At 55.6% G+C, this 16,795-nt stretch overlaps 1 protein-coding gene across 11 annotated transcripts in view; it reads left to right on the forward strand.

Moving 5' to 3' along the window:
• Window positions 1-16,795, forward strand: part of PPP1R12B (protein phosphatase 1 regulatory subunit 12B) — a 201,208-nt gene that overhangs the window by 165,412 nt on the left and 19,001 nt on the right. For 9 of the 11 annotated variants that reach the window (XR_003430659.1, XM_027096044.1, XM_027096041.1 and 6 more), the window contains 5 exons: window positions 6,294-6,310; window positions 9,455-9,584; window positions 10,643-10,747; window positions 13,213-13,266; window positions 13,901-13,951. Coding sequence is in view for 10 of the 11 variants with exons in the window: in XM_027096044.1 (XP_026951845.1) it covers window positions 6,294-6,310; window positions 9,455-9,584; window positions 10,643-10,747; window positions 13,213-13,266; window positions 13,901-13,951 (357 nt within the window). In the remaining variant the exon portion in view is untranslated. Of the gene's footprint in view, window positions 1-6,293; window positions 6,311-9,454; window positions 9,585-10,642; window positions 10,748-13,212; window positions 13,267-13,900; window positions 13,952-16,795 lie in introns of those variants that run through there. The other 2 variants (XM_027096042.1, XM_027096047.1) reach the window with 2 other exon arrangements.

Here is a 16,795-nt window from a genome sequence, read left to right on the forward strand (position 1 = left end):
AGCATGGTCTATAGATATAGCAGAAGATGGGTCTCTTTCTACCATTTGAAATACAATGAGATGGACCAGAATATGTGCAGTAGCGTTCAATCATCTCCTTTCTACGTGCAGTATTAAATTGGTAGGGTCGTTACAATCTGGCAGTGAGGTTCTTCAGAAATATTTACAGTGGAAACGAGATTATAAGTACTGTGTTTCTTGACTTTCCTGTTTTGTTTTTTTTTCCCCGTATGTATTAAGTACTTGGTAAAGACAAATCGAGGAGTAAAGGAGGATGAAGGTAGCTGTAACTTACTACTCTTAATGCTGTTAGAACCTGGCTTGGAGGTGTCCCCTGGCACACACGGCTGCTCGGTGGAGGCAGTTGCCCAGCACCAGGCGTGCTTTCCGCGTTGGTCTGATTCAGAATGTCTGTAATCACCCAACTGCAGCTGACTGGCCGTGTACTGTGGATGTTTCTTCCTCTGAGGATGTTACAGGTAAACGAGACCATGTCTTTTTAAAGCGGGCCTTTCTAAACTGGCTCGTTTCAATGCCCCGGCCTGGGCTCCAGGGCCCGTGTATGTGATGAGGTGGCCCTCCCTCGGCCTGTTACGGGCGTCACCGACCTTATGAGACGTGGGCCTGATCCAGTCACCAGCCCTGCACGCAGAGAGCTTTCTTGGCTGATGGCAGAGGAGTGTGGAAAGGAGCCCCCGTGTCACTGCGTGAAGTGGGGAAGGACACGGGGGCCTCCAGGAGCAGCGGCAGCCCCGGCGGCCACAGGCAGCGGTTCTCCCCCGGGCCTCCAGGTGAGAGCCCAGCCAGCAGACCCCCGGTTCTGCCCATGAGAACCTGACCAGGGCGCGGCCAAGCCGATGGTAGGGCAGCAGCAAGAGAAAATGAGTATAGTTGGACGTCTGGTGATATTAAGGGAATACTCATTTTTTAGATACAGGGAAGAGCACCTAACGCAGGCCTCAGCATCACTGTGCCCTACTGTCACACCTCTGCGTAAATCGTGAAAGCTTTTATCCCCCGCCCCCGCCCCCACGTGTATCTCCACATTATTCAGGATCCCCAGATATATTACTGGAACGGTAAGACTCAGAAAGATCCTTTTCAGAGCTGGAGCCCACTAGGCTGCCCTTCCAAGTTTCCCGAGAGCCCCGATCCTTTGCGTTATGAGCGTGCTCTTCCCTGCAGGCAGAAGGCTTAGGAAGCCTGAGTGCGTCTGAGACGAGTATAGGGAAGGATTCTCAAACTCCAAACGTCGTAGAACGATTGTCCCCAGAGCTCAGGTAGCATCCAGGTCTGGGCCAGGTCTGCGGCGGGTCCTCACTGCAGCCACACCCACGCTCCTTAGAGCTTGGGCCTCTCCCAGGAACACGGAAGTGAAGTAGGAGGTTTACCCGGAGGCTTTCCCATCGCTGCAGCGTCAGGCCCATTTTGGTCTTGGTGTGGCCACGTGACGTGGTTCGTTCCTTTCCCTTGGGCCCAGCTTCCAGAGCTAAGATTTTATTTTAAACTTGGTCAGAAGAGTTTGGTTTTAATTATCTGCCTTCCTGAACTCCCGATAACTTCACGTTAAAAGCTTTCGTGGGGGGTTTCCTAGCCAGTCTCTGGTGTTCGGAGAAGTCTCCACATTTCACAAATCAAAGCCAGCCCTGTTCCGTCCCTTCCCAGGGTTTCCATCTGAATTCATGGTGCTCTTCGCTCTGTTCTTTTATTAGAAACAGGCCCCAACCCATGAGATTGTTATGGGAGAATTCAGGAGGTATGAGAGGAAGGAGCCTGCTTCTTGGTTTTGGAGCATTTTTTAAATTATGGTGCGTCTGGCTCGTCTTTCTTTTTACTTTCTGTTTTCTGTGTTCGCTTTGGTTTCTAAAGTCTCTGCTGCTGCAGGCCCCATTCACAATGTCTGTGGCCCCCAGTTGGGCCATAAAAGCTGTGAAAGTAATTCCTTCTCTGAGCCGTTTGCCTCTAGCTCAGACACACCAGAGAGCCCGGCCTCAGTGGCCATCAGGCGTTTGTTTTCAGTGGCGGCAGAGCAGCAGTCTCCAAGCAGAAGGTCCTCCTGAGACGTCCTGACTAGAGCACGTGCCACGGGACGTTGGTCTTAACCTGTAGGCTGCGTAGAAGGCTCGGGCCTCTCCTAAAATAAACGGCGTCACCATGGGCAGATGCGCCGTTCAGACCCGGCTCGAGAGTGGAGTGAGAGTCGCTGCCCCACGTCCACGGGGGGAGCTTGCAGGGAGAGATGGGCCTTTCCCAGAACACAGGCGAGGGGAACCCCCGCTCCTGGCCTCCAAAGGGCGCAGATTGGCTGGGGCCCCAGGCCCTGTGTTCTGGGGCTTCTCCTCAGTCGCTGCCCATGGGGCCGACTCTCAGGCTCCGCTCTGGAGGGTCTTCGATGTCCTTCCCCAGCCTCTGACGCTGTCCTTTACTGCCCCCCCGCCCCGGCGAGACCACGTAGGCAAGCCCGCACTGCCCCGCCCCCTGCTCTCCAGACCCACTCCGTGCTTTCCCTGCAGGGACGGAGTCAGCTCTTCAGACTGAGACACAGTGTCCGGGTGACGGTGAACTGTGCTCAGTTTGAGTGACAGGAGGAGGAAGAGGGAAAATGGAAGTTAAGTCTCCACCAGTTCAGCCACTCTGCTCCTTTTACCCAAGAAACCCAAACTTTCTCTCCCTAAATCTAACCACTGTTTGTCCGTCAAACACCAGATTATCTAGGATATCAAGAAACCAAGCAAACCAGTAGTTTCTGGAAGTATGATCTAAATACCAAAGCCATTTTATCAGAAGCTGGGGATTGAGTCCCAGGTCCCGTACACTTTTAACCCACTTGCCCTCTGGCCTCCAAGAACTGTCTTCTCAGGCTAATTTCTGTTACGATGAGAACACCATCTCCTCCAGAAATCCCAGGTGTCTTCCTTCTTTGAAATGGTACTGTTTGCTTCATGGCAAACAGTGCTACCTCTACAACCTACAACCGTGCTACCTCTATGGCCCCAAATCCTGTTTTCTGAGACTCTTACTCTTCTCTAAGGAGTTAGGTCACCTTCTCGGGACGTGGCTAAGGCGAGTCCTTGAAGGCAATGATAAAAAGCCCGAGGGTTCCAGAGGGCTCCAGGATTTGGGGGGGTGGCGCGGAGGGGGAGTACTAGAAGGATGGAGGGCGGGCTTGGAGGGACCCCTGTTTCCTCTGACACCTGGATCCGGTGACAGTCTACTCGTCACAACACCTGATGAAAGTTCATCCCAAAGAACTTGATAACACGCATCTTACATGCCTGAAGAGTACAACAAACAGCAGACTGTCCTGTTTGCTTTCAGTTACCCCTGGCAGGTAGAGATAGGAGTGCCGCTCTTGGGCAGCCCCCGTAGGACGCACGGCCCTCCAGGCTGGCCTCTGGGGAGGGCTTGCCTGGGGCTGCCAGGACCCCGTGGGCTTTTTCTGATTGCTGCGTGGCAGTGCTAACCTATTTTCTGTGTCTTTAAGTTTTTGCCTGTTTGTATCTTGCATCAGCCTCCTCAGTAGAGGCCACTCAGTGTCACTGCATGCGATGCTGCCCTGTGAGAACTTCCGCTGGTGCGATGATGGCATCAGCAGCTCCGCAGTACTTCCAGGCCATCCTGAGTGGGAAAGGTTAGTTACCCGGTGCTCTGATAGGAGTCGGTCAGTGGAGATGAGTAGTACGCTTTGATACTACAGAATGGCTCAGACTGAGGCCTGGGAGAAGCCAGATTTCCCTGCCTTAATGAAAGGAAGATCTCTTCACTTAGAGAGGCCGCTGCCAGCGTCGGCACGGCAGACTGAAAGCTGGACATGTAGTAAAATCTCCTCCCACGAATCACATTCTTACAGAGAGGATGTTACCGCACCCTCAAGTGAGATCCCACAGTTGGGCACCACCGAGTTGGTAAACAGACACGTCTGTCGGTCACGTCGCCAGGCCCCCGTCTGCGCCCTGGGCACAGGTGTGCTTGGGTTTCTGTGGGAGAAGACGACCAAGGCGTGGGGCAAGCTGGCGAGGTTGTAAAGGGGTCGTTCTCCGTGCCTGGGGAGGGCGTGGGAGGCTCCCAGAGGCTCTCCCATGGGGGCGATGGAGCGTGAGAAAGGCCATTCTGCCCAGAAGCCGCGGGAGAGTGGACGGGAGCCTGGGAGCTCAGTCCCCACCCCTGCCCCACCCCGGTCTCCCAGGTCCTGAGTTAACTTGCTGCTCGAACCAGCAGCAGCCAGTGTGGTGCGTTTACAGCTGCGAAGTGAGGCGGAGCTGGCAGGGCGTTGAGGAGTCGCTGGTCTAGGTGTCAGAACAGAGACTGGTTCCCAGGCCCAGCCGATGCTGAGGCCGGCAGGCCCCTTCCCGAAGGCTGAGCTGTCGGCTGGGTGTTTGGTGAGCAGTGCAGGCCCTGAGGGCGTCACTGGGAGTGAGGCGGTGGCCAAGCCGCAGGGAGGGGGGTGCGGGGAGACCTTGGATGTGTGTGTGTGCGCGTTTCCCGAGCATCATCTCGTCCATTTCTGCCGGGAAGGGGCCCCGGACTCCGCACTGTCCTCTGTTGCCCCTCCTCCCCGTCTGCCCCGCGCTGCTCAGACGGGCCCATCGGCACTGCTCTCACACAGCTTCCCTGCTGCCCCTCCTCGGGGCCTCCCCTACGGGCCCTGCTCTCCGCGGTCCTTCAGTTCAGTAGGGCCCCTGGCGTCGCCTGGGATGGAGTTTGGCCTCAGTTACTCACGGGTCTGGGGCGTGTCCCATTGGGCAGTCCCCCTGGGCTGTGAATGCCCCCCGCGCCCCCCGGGCACCACCAAGGCCAGCTCTCAGCACAGAGCTGCATGGCCACCGGGGGAAACCTCAGCACCACTGAGCACACTGGAAGCGTTTTTATATATTAAGTAATTCTTGAGACGTGGCTAAAATTTAGTTTCTTTTTTGACAAAAGTCTTCAAGTCGGAGAAAAACAACCCTTAGTTAATGTTGGTAAAAGCAGTGATTGATGGGATATTATAAATGTGAGACAGGAGAATTCCTGAATCCCAGACTCACACGTTTTAGGGTGCCCGATTCCAGTGTAGGAGAACGTTACAGACACAGCGCACGGTCTCTCACCGATTCCTCCGCCTCAGATGGGACACGTCTTCACATTAAAAAGCCCATGGTTAGTGGTGCTTAACCTGGGCTGCATGATGGGTCACCTGGGGGACTTTTTACAATTCATGGAAGAAGGCCCAGCTCTAGGCCTCTGGAGAGAGAACCTCCCGGACTGAGGTTAGGCTGAGGACGTTTTGGAAAAGCCCACGAGAGGATTGATGAATGGAAGCCCCGGGTTCAAGACAGAAGTCCACGGGGAAAAGCCACCTTGCAGCGAGGTCACCTGGTTGGTCCCTCCAGCCAGCAGTGCTGGCGCTCTGCCCCCCTGGGCAGCTTCAGGGTGCGGTATGTGGGGCCCTCACGCGGTGTGACCTTCAACAGAGCAGTGTCCCCAGGCGACGGCCAGAGGAGCAGGGGTTCGCTGCTCCTGTTAGGTCATCGGGCCTGGTTTCTCGTCTTCCTTCTTTTGTCTGCCCTTGAGGATTTTGTTATTCTTTAACACCTCAAAGGAGGAAAAAAAAAATACATTTAAATCAACTGAGGTTTTTTTTGGCCTCAGTTCTTTTTATAAAAAAGTGGAGATAGGGTAAAGGTCATCTGTGATTAAAAATAAATGTAAAACAGGCATAATCATTGTTGTTTGCAGCGACCATAGGTAACCGAGCTCAGAGGTCAAATCTGTAAACTCCTTTCTTCTGAGATCTCAGTACTTTGTTACTCTTTTCGTTTTTTTACCACCATCCTAGGGATGGGTGTGGGCCTTTCCCCCGCTCTCCTCTCCCTTCACTAGGGACCTGGGAGGAAGTGGGGACCGTCCTGGACCTTCACAGCCATGGATACCGTGTTCACACGGGCAGGGCCGAGGGTGTGAGTGGAGGGAGGTGGGTAGAACGGACGCTGAGATCCAGAGAGGCAGCCTGTCACGCAGGCCCAGGCAGTCCTGGGACACAGGACGGCTTGGTAGGTGGCAGGGCGGGTGATCATTTCACACGTTGCTGGACTCTAGTTTAATGAGATGTGCTCCCAAAGCCTCAAGTCTCGCAAGTTGTGGGCACAGGCGTGGGCGCTTAGCCGAGGAGCCTTTTCTCACACTGTGAGGCTGCACCCCTGTCTTCAGCCGTGAAGCTGAGACGTCTGATTCGAAGAGTACATTTGTAAACGGAAATAATAAATGTCAGTCCCTTGCTAATGCTGATTTTTCTGTTTGTCTCGTTTCTCCAGCATGAACGACTTTCTAGGTAAGACCCTGCCTGCCTCACACTCGTGAGTAGACGCATGTGTGGTTGCACGTGGTTTTGCCTAGTGTAACAGCCTCTCTCCATCCTCCTGTCTCATTTCCACGGCCCCACAGTCACAAGCAGCTCCCTTCGGCCCCCACACGGGCCCCTCTGTCCAGTCACGCTGCATCCCACCTCCATGTTGGTTCCCCGAGCACCGTGCCCGCTCCCCCCAGCCAGGGCTAGGGAGACATTAGTGTCCTCACCTTCGTGTAGCGTACAGATGACTGGACAGGCCGTCTCAGGGGCGGGATGGAAGTACAGAAGGGCACTCAGGGCAGAGGAGAGGCCAGCCCGACTGGCTGGTTCAGGGAACCTGACACTGTTCCCTGTACCCACATGGGGCCCAGGAATAGTTTATCCAGTGAACCAAAGACCTGTTTTGCAGTTGCTGAAAAGTCAAGCATATCAGAGTTTGGGGAATGATCCTCTGTAATTTTTCACCTAGTACCTAAGGGTACAAAATTGATCTTCCTGGAGAATAAAATAAAATAATAGAGACTGGGACTTCCGTGGTGGCGCAGTGGTTAAGAATCTGCCTGCCAATGCAGGGGACACAGGTTCAAGCCCTGGTCTGGGAAGATCCCACATGCTGCGGAGCAACTAAGCCCCTGTGCCACAACTACTGAGCCTGCGCTCTAGAGCCCACGCGCCGCAGCTACTGAGCCTGCGCTCTAGAGCCTGTGAGCCACAACTGCTGAGCCTGCGCGCCTAGACCCCACGCTCCACAACAAGAGAAGCCACTGCAATGAGAAGCCTATGCGCTGCAGCGAAGAGTAGCCTCTGCTTGCTGCAACTAGAGAAAAGCTCGCGTTATTTTATTATTATAAAATAATAGAGAATGTGGAGCCAGAGTTTGAATCTCCCATTTTTCACTGTTCCTCTGATGACGAAATTAAGAGGAGATTGGGAAGATGTAGTTACAGGATACCATAGGGCAAATGAGTTTCATAATTTGTTTAATAATTGAGCTGGTTCTACCTTATTAATATATTTTAAAATTTACAAACTTGCGTGTATTCTTCCTTTGCTTGCCCTCTCACCAAGCACCAGCTTAGGATAAATATAATTTCCAACTAACCCAGCAGAAAATTCGCTTTGCAGAATTGGTGGAGAGTGGTGTTTTGTTTGCTACAGTTAATTTCTTGTGAACTCTCTTACATTATAATGACCATTTGTGAAAATAAATTTTCCTGCAGACTTCAAAATATGCTATAAAACTGTAGCAGTTAAAACAGTGAGATTCTAGAACACAGTCGACAGCCCCCAAAAGTCACGTATGACTTTCCAACTCAGTGGAGAAAGAATCATTCTAATTACGTAAAAAATTACGTAAAATCTCTGCTATTAAAAGAGACAAAAAGGAAAGTGGGGAAAAACATTTTTTGCAACCTATGTTAGATAGTTTTAAAAGCCCCAGTGTATGTAGGATGCTCCCGCAATATAATGAGGCAAAGATTAACAAAGGCTATGAATAGGCCCTTCAGAAACTAAGATAAATAATCAAAGATATTGAACCTCCATAATGATTTTAAAGCATTAAAATTAACAACAATAAGATATTTCTCCTATTGGATTGAAAAGTTTTAAACCTCTCTAGAGGGCAGTATGGTAACATATATATCTGCATTTAAAATATTATTTATCTCTTAACCAAACAGTTCCACTGCTAAGATTTTATCCTAAGAAAATAACAAATACAGTAAGATTTACAGACAAGTCTTATTGTAGCATTATTTACAGTAGCTAAGAAATTTCAAACAATATGTGTCTATCAATAGAGGATTAAACTGTCATACAGCCATACGGTGGAAGCCTACGCAGTCATTTTTTTTTAATGAGGCAAATGTGTTTTTACTTACATGGTGAGATGCCTGCAGTCGTGAGTGCGTAGGTGTAGGGGAGAGACCACAGAAGGTATTCTCTGGTTTTATTTACAGAAATATTTATTTTGACATCCCTGTTTAACATCCTGCAAGGATATGAACTGAACTGTTGGTAGAGATTGTTCCTTGGGCAGGACCGTGGGGTGACTTTCACTTTCTATTTTAGACACTTTAGTTCCAATGCTTAAACTGTTCAACATGCATGTATTGCTTTTGCAATCAGGAAAGTCAATAAAGAGATTTCTATTTACAAAAGATTTTTTAACTATGAGAAGGAAAAGAATGCAGTAGAAAATGTTGTAGGACTGAGCACCTCTGTGAGGAAAAGACAGCCCTTGGTGTCATCAGCAGCTTTGCCCCCACCCCTGCTCAGCCTCTTCTGGTACCTAGTCCACCCCCACCCCCACCCCCGCGTGGCCCCTGCAGGACAGGAACGCGGGCGGAAGCTCCACAGCTGGGGCTCTTCACACCGCCTGGTTCAGGGGTAGAGCCCTGGAGGGCTGGTTTGCACGTGGCCCTTCCGTGGGCCGCCTTTTAGCTTGGAAAGAGCAGAGTGCCAGAAAACTAGGAGCCAGTGTGAAGGACCAGGGTGCCAGTCATCCGTCCACTTAAGCAGGAGGTCAGCTGAGAGGCCCTTGACTCATGGACCAGTCAGTACTGGGACGAAGCCACCGTCCGCCCCGAAAGTGCAGTCGCTACGAGACATGAAGTCCTGTCACAGGTGTGGCGTCCAGAGGAGAGGGTGCAACGCGAGCTGTCCCGGCACCGGGTGGCGCCCCCGACACCTCTGGGGGTCCAGCCGGCCTGCTGAGCCCAGGTTGCCACCCTCACCCACCCCTGCTTGCAGCTCCAGGCCCGTGTGTTTCTGGCTCATTGGCACTTCATTGGAACCATTTTCTAAGAGCCACTGAGATCCCAGAAACTTCTGCGTTTAAAAGCATGCTCTTGAGGGAAGCTGTTTGGCCCTAAGCTAATTTGAGAAGCTCTGCGCTTGCCGTCGGCACACAGCCACACCACCGACCTCCCGAGTCAGCTCCATGCTGGATGGGTGCTGGCCTCCTCCCCCGAGCAGTGCCCTCGGCAGGCGGGGAGGCCCGGGCCTGTTCTGGCCAGAGCGCTCAAGCACATCTTAGGAAAGGCGCCCACCGCCCTTAAGCATCACCTCCCTCCACCTTTTCGTTCTCGGAAGCCACTTGTACCTTTACTGTGTCTCCCACAGGTTGGAATTGGGAGGCAGTGACGCCAGCAGCGAGCGGGCCTCGGCCAGAGCCCGCCGGGAGGCCCGCGAGGCCCGCCTGGCCACCCTGAGCAGCCGCGCGGGGGAAGACAGCAGCAGGGACTACAGAAAGGTGGGGGCTCCCGGGTCCCCGCGCAGGGGTCCCCTCCGCTCGACCCTCCTGCCTCTTCCTTGCTGAGAGGCGGGAGGGAAGGTGCTCCAGCGACAGATGCTAACGGCCAGCACGTCTACCCCCCTCTCAACCGCTGAATGAAGACCCCTTCACGTATTGCTCTCAGTGCAGTAAAAATGCACCTAAGTCAGACATTTAGAGGTGTAGGAAAAAGTAAGGGTTAAGGATTGTGGAAAGGGAAATAAGAGTAATGCTGGTTGCCTGGGCCCGGAGAATCACTTGATGGACTCTGATATTTTTAACAAACACGTGCTTTTAATGAGGTCCTGTGAACGTCAACCAGATACTTCTCGGCAACGGCAAATAGTAACAGTCTGGTTTGGGGGGTTTCCATCATTTTGTGGTGCGTTGCCTTTGGTTCTTGAGGGAGAGAACCCAGCTCCAGGGACGGCTCAAAAACCTGCCCTTTCAAGTGCTTAAGATGCCAGGAAAAAACTTTTCTGTTAAGAAAGTGTTTTGTTGAACAGAACTTGGCTAAGATGGATACAGAGGAGGGCGGCTCCAAAAGGAAGCCTCTTTTGTGTGGGAGCCGCGTCCTAAGCCATGCGCATGCCCTCCCCGCTGGAGGTGGTGGATGGAGGTGGTGGACAATGCCCTCCCCGCTGGAGGTGGTGGCGGCCCTCCCTGCTGGAGGTGGTGGCGGCCCTCCCTGCTGGAGGTGGTGGCGGCCCTCCCTGCTGGAGGTGGTGGACAATGCCCTCCCTGCTGGAGGTGGTGGCGGCCCTCCCTGCTGGAGGTGGTGGCGGCCCTCCCCGCTGGAGGTGGTGGACAATGCCCTCCCTGCTGGAGGTGGTGGCGGCCCTCCCTGCCCCACCCCGCCTCCTGGGCAGTAACACTGTTGGCAGTGGAGCATCATTTGTGTTCAGCACCTGGGACCTCAGGGTTCCAGCGGCAGGAGAGCCAGAGCCCTCGGCTGAATATCCTCTGTCCCTGGGCCCTTCTGTCTTCCTGCTCCGCCCACAGGGTGGGGACCTGACTCCCTCCTCTCCCTCCCCCAGCTCTACGAGAGCGCCCTGACCGAAAACCAGAAACTGAAGACAAAACTTCAGGAGGCCCAGCTCGAGCTGGCAGACGTGAAGTCCAAGCTTGAGAAGATGGCCCAGGTGAGGAGGGGGAGCGGGGAGGGGAGAGGTGGTCGGGTCAGCCCTCCCCCTCCCAGAGGTTTGGTTAGGGGTTCACACCGCGTTGAACTTAAAATTGGAAACTGATGGTCCAGTGGACCATTCCTGGCCCCCGAGTGCCAGTAATTACTCTTACGGGTCATCTGCTCATTTCTTAGCGGAGAGCATGGGCCAGCGTCAGGGCTTGGTCGTGGGCAGTGTGTGCCTCCCGCCTTGTCGGTCGTGGTTTGGTCACAGCAAACCCAGGACGAAGGTGTCATTGGGACATTGGGTTCTGTCCTGCAGCACCTGTGCCGGAACAGGGAACCAGATAAAGCTCTTCCTCTCGCTGCCAGGCCTGGTTTAATCAGTGGCACATAGCGGGCGGTGCACTCATCGCCAGAGAGATAGACCCTCACTGAAGGCTGGCGCGAGCCCTGTCTTGGGTTATTGCTGGGTCAGCAGGAAGCCGCCTGGAGGCCTGGGGATGAGAATTTGGACTGTCACCGGGAAGCTCAGATGAAGACCAGAGCTGGCTGTCGGTTCCACCCCAGGGTGGGATCCAAAAGCAGAGATGAAAGCGCTGGGATCGACGGCAGTGAGCATGTGGGGCTCGGGCCAGTGCTTTCCCAACACCCCCGGGCAGGCAGGGGTGCTGGCGCCCGAGGGGCTGCGCTTTCCTGAAGGGCTCGGCCAGCGCAGAGTGGGCCTGTCCTGGGAGCTGCCCGTCCGTCATTGTCATCGTGGAAGGGCCCCGCCTGGTTGTGGCGGCCGAGGCCAACTTGGTCCTGAACCAGCACGGGCTAGTCCTGCCAGGAGCCACGGCCCGCCCGCCCCGCTCCCTCCTCTGCAGAAGCCCCAACAGTGCATCCTTTGAACTTTGGGGTCTCGGCTTTGGAGTCGCGAGCCGGGGACACAGATTGCACAGGGGGCATTGAAAATAACCTCAGCCTTTTAGCCGCTGGGGAAGAGCATTGACTTTCTAGCCACCTGCTTTGCTGGGTGTGTTGGAATATACTGAGTTTTGCCAAATACAAGTTACTAGAATTCAGAAGAAACGGTGGTGCTACAGACCAAGCCTCTGCTCTTTACCAAAATTGGACCGTTCGGCAGGACAGTGGAGGGGAGGCCTGTCGACGCCACACATCCGTGTGGAAACAGTTACCACGTGCACACACGGCGTGTTCCCATGAAAGGTCCACCCGAACTCGGAGGGGTTAGGGTTAAAACAGGGCAAAACAAAATTAGTTCTTTGTCGAAGAGAACTAGTTAAGTTCTGTTTGTGTAGGTGAACCAAGTAGTGAAATCGGCACAGCTTCTGCGCTGCTCAGGCTTAGGGAAGAGAGGCTTGTGGTGTAGACAGGCCGCGGCTGTGACCTTCAGAGCAGATGGTGAGAGCCCAGGACCGGAGCCAGAAATCCCGGTTTACTGCCAGTTCCAGCTAGTCCTTAATTTTTTGAAAAAGAAAGACCAGCGTAATTTCTGTGCTTATTAAATGTTTCCATGCCTGGTACTAGGCATAAAAGTAGTCACTCTGTCGTCATTAACTATCTATCGATTGTAAGAAATTCTGCCCAAAAGGGACTCAGGGGTCATTTCCCTGCCCTTTTTAAGAGTCGTTCCCTGAAGCTGCTCCCTGCTTTGTAGCTGTGGCGGCCAAATGTTTTTGGCTCCTCTGCAGAATTTACATTAAAGTAGAAGATGACCCAGAATCAAGCTCTAATCTTACCTGGGAGCCCAGGGCATAAAACAGAGAGTTCTGTCCAAAGCAGGGCAGGCCCCGTGAATGGACCCCTGAGAGGCTCTGGCAGCCCGTCCTCCCTGAAAATCGCAGCCTCGGTCCCCAAAACAGGAGCAGAGCGGGAAGGGGCCACTCAGAAGAGTGCCTGGCGCTCAGGCTTTACAGGAGGAAAGGCACTTTCATTTCCTCTGGGCCTGAGATTCGAGAAAGAGGTGAGGGAGGGGCGGTGAGGGGGGAGAAGATGGTTGGCCTTGTGTGTGTGTGTGGTGTGTGTGGTGTGTGTGTGTGTGTGTGTATGTATTGTGTGTGTGGTGTGTGTGTGTGGGGTGTGTATGGGGTGTGTATGGGGTGTGTGTGGGTGTGGGGGTGTGTGTGTGTGTGTGTGTGGTGTGTGTGGTGTGTGTGTGTGGGGGTGTGTGGGTGTGTGTGTGGTGTGTGTGTGTGTGGGGTGTGTGGGTGTGTGTGTGTGTGTGGTGTGTGTGGGGTGTGTGTGGGGGTGTGTGTGGTAACACCTCTGCACTTGTGACCGTGTCACACTCCTGGGAGCACTGCTGCTGCCTCCACTCCCAGTGGGGATTCTGTGAACTCGGAAGGGCGGCGACTGCGTCTCTGTGACATCAGGACCCGTGGGTTGGGCCACATGTCGGGGCGCCCGGTGGGCTGGACTAGACGGGCCCTCTGGCCCTGAGACACTCCAGTAACAATGTGTTCCTTCCGTTTGCACCAGCAGAAACAAGACAAGACCGCCGACCGGTCGTCGGTGCTGGAGATGGAGAAGCGGGTGCGTGTGCGTGGGGGGAGGACACCGTCTGAAGGAGGCGGGCGCCTGCGCATCCCATCCCAGGGGGCGTCTCTCCTCTCTGCCTGACTCTGCAGAGCAGTTTTGTTGCTGGTGCTTCGGTCTCCTGAGAGCTCGGGGCGGGAGGGTCCTCAGGGGGCCGTCCGCGTCGCCCTGGGAAAGCGGAACTGTGCAGGCTCGCCTGCCACAGCGTGTGGTCCAGGCCTCTGGACCCTTCCCGTCCCTTTGAACAGAGGGGGAGCTTCAGCAGGACCCTCTGCCCCAGGTCGAGGTCCCAGGACTCCAGCCCTAAGAAGAGCAGACATCCTGCTGGCCCTGACCGAGGTGGGGCAGCTCCGGGCCAACTGCTGACCCCCGCTGACCACTCTCAGAGTGTCCTTCTGGGGTTGACATTCTCGGGTTGGGAAAACTCAAATTTATCGATGAACCCTAGCTTTGACTTGACCCTGGGCGTGTAATGGGTTCCCATCTCCCCCGGTTGTGTTTAATTTGGAAAGCAGCTAAGTTTTATTCCCATGGCTTTGGGGTCCGGATAAGTCGGGGGTGGGGTGGGGGGCAGGGTTTTGACTCCTTTCCAAACCTGTCAGATGTTCAGCAGTTTGGTTGTGTTGAACAGGAGAGGCGAGCCTTGGAGCGGAAGATGTCGGAGATGGAGGAGGAGATGAAGGTATGGAGAGGCGCACTTGCCGTGTGCCTGCACCCAGGCTTGCGGGCGGGTCAGGGCAGCCTGTGAGGGGTGCGGGCATGGTGAGGACGAGGCGAGCCTGTGCGCGGCCCCTACCCTGGCTCTCAGCTCGCCCGGCGCCCCTGGGGCCCCTCACAGCCCCTCTGGGGACAGACGTGGCCTTTGGTGTAAGGGGATGTCGTGCATCAGGCTGGAGGCAGGCCTGAGCGGAACTCGTAAGGTTTTCTCAGCAGCAGCTTCATCCCGAGGGAGGGACGGGTGAAAGTCCGAAGCCGGGTCCTCAGCTCCTGGCCCCGGGGGAGAGCCTGGGAAGCGGAGCCAGGAAGGCACGCGGGTGGAGCCAGTCCTCCGTGGAGGGCAGGCTGGTTCTGCTGTTGGTCTCCTGCCCCGCCCTTGCCCCTGGAATATTCAGCCACATCTCCCTCCCCGGGACGGTGACCATCGGGCAGCGAGTCCTGGGAGCCGCACTCGCGCTGCCCAGGGGAGGGGAGAGGGAGTGCATGTGGGAGTGCATGGACCCGGGCCTCAGGGCTGCAGCGCGTGGGGCCGGCCGCGGTGGCTGGGTGCCGCTTGGCTGCTTTCCTCCCTCGGCGGATCTTCCCTCATGAAACACATGCCTCTGGCTCCTGGAAGTGTGAGCAGAGCCCTCAGGCCAGGAGCCCTCTGCGAGAGACGTTTATTGCTCCCATGGCCTGAGAAGGTTGGTTCTTTACTGAAAAAAGTTGCTCAGGGCTCAACAAGGTCAAATGCCCGGAATCCTGTTGGTCTGCGTGGCTGCTGCACGCGGGAGGGGCAAGCCCTGTGCGCGCTCCACGCTCCCCATCCCGGACGCGCCGGGACGCCCACACGCGGTGTCAGGCAGTGCCGCCTACGTCTCAAGAACAGCCAGAAGCAAAAATAGCTGGTGGTTTTGCTTCTCCAGCTGCTGGTTTCTCTAGGCCCACCTCACCTGCCACTCAGAGCACGTTCGCAGGCTGGACAGGTCTGAATGGCAGGTCCACAGCTCACATTGTGCAGGGGCTCCTCCATTTTGGAAGCCCTTGTGTTATACTGTCTGTTGGCAACTAACAGGATGCTCATTAAGAAATGGCCCAAACGCTGATCAGGAGCGTGGATAAGGCCCGAGCTGTTGCCTTGTAGGGTCCTTGAGGGCCCAGGCCGCCTCGTACCCTCCAGCCGGGAGGTGCTTTCTCATCCATTCAGCCCCACACGAGGGCCGGATTGCAAGCCGAGGGGGAGCAGCTGGGTTCCCCCCCACCCCTGATTCCCTCTCTGAGTACAGAGGTGCCAGGCACCCTTGGGGCCATGGGCTGGGGCAGGTGCGTCTTTCTCTCTGTCTCATCAGCCTCTCGGGCTGAGATTTCATGAACGAGGTCGTTAGTCCTTTTCTTTCCTCAATGGAGGTCAGGTACATGGAAGCTCGTGCCCCGCTCAGCCCCGGGTCGTGTGCTGGCCCACCTCAAATTCAGGCGGAGCCTGGCCATGACCGTCTAGGCCCCATACCAGTAGGTATACTGATTGAAAGCCAATCTTCTTTTAGTTAAAAAATTTCTTCTTGAGTCAGCTGCCCTTGTTGTGCATTGCCAGTCGCAGACCCCTGGGGGAGAAGCTCCTGCCGGCTCAGCCCTGAGCGCGTTCGCTCAGCTCGCAGCCCGGCCAGGGGAGCAGACAGCCCCGCTCCACCCAGGGACTGGGGGGGCCGTGCCAGCCGCCCGCCAGCCGACCTGGACCCTCTTTGGGGACAGAGGCTTCAGACGTACAGGCTCAAGCATCGTGAAGCTGGCGTGCTGGCTGCAGGAGGCTCGGGATGCTTGGTCAGCTTTCGTGCCCTGCACGCAGACAGCGGTCTGGGGACACGCGTGGGTGCTCGGTAGCCGGCCGCAGCACAGGTGCTGGTCGCACCCGGGCCCGGTTGAGCTGAGGGCAAGTGGAGCTGGTCCAGTTTGTACAGATGCTCAGCCCCTCCGGGCGTGGCCCACAGGGAGCAGGGGCTGTGGCCTCCAGTGAGCCCTGAGGAGCCAGGCGCTCAGGGACAGAGAGGGACTCGGGCCTGTTCCCCGCCTCCGGGAGCCGTAAGGTGGGCTCGCGCGTGGGGTGTGGGGCTCCGTGGTAGCGACATAGGCTGCGCCTTTCTGGTCTTTACTTGGGAAGGTAGGTGTTTATGGACTCGCCCCAGGAGAAGCGCATGCGGGCTGGGCTGGAGCGGGGTCGTGTCCCAGCCTCCGCCGGGCGTGCGGGTCAGCATGCTTGCGTCGGGCGGAGAGCTTTCCCGTGGCGCCTCCTCCCCTTGCCCCAGGCCCGCGCATGGGAGGAGATTGAGATGAGATTGCTCTCGGATTTTTCAATCTCCTTGCCCTGGCAGCCTGCCCGGCCACCCTGCTCTGTGCCCTCCCACCGCCTCCCCACCACGCCTTGTTCTCAGCCTCGCTCCCACGGCAGCTTCCTGCCTTTATGGCCACATTCTTCCCCCTCTGCCTGCCTGTGCACAAGTTCACCGGAATCGTCCTCCTAGTTTAACGTTAATTACCAGGAGGCAAGGACCGCTTCACGTAAGGACCGTGACTGCCTTGAAAGCTTCGGTCCAGTGTCGACCCAAAGAAGGGTGAGAGTCAGGGACTCTCCATTGGTTCTTAAATTTGGTCCCGCAGGCTGCCCCACGACCTTCTCTGTCCTCTCCCGGCCGCTGCAGGCTGCTCAGAACTGTGTGGCTACCCTCCCTTTTCCCACGGTGGCGATGCTGCCTCTGTGGGGAAAGAGATGCAGCCGTTTGTCTCTGCTTGTTTTTCCTTTTCACTGTTTTCATCTTCATGCTGCCTTTCATTTTCT

This window comes from Aethalodelphis obliquidens, unplaced genomic scaffold (assembly GCF_003676395.1).
Source record: "Aethalodelphis obliquidens isolate GAN/ISIS:26980383/991018 unplaced genomic scaffold, ASM367639v1 scaffold97, whole genome shotgun sequence".
NCBI lineage: Eukaryota > Metazoa > Chordata > Mammalia > Artiodactyla > Delphinidae > Aethalodelphis > Aethalodelphis obliquidens.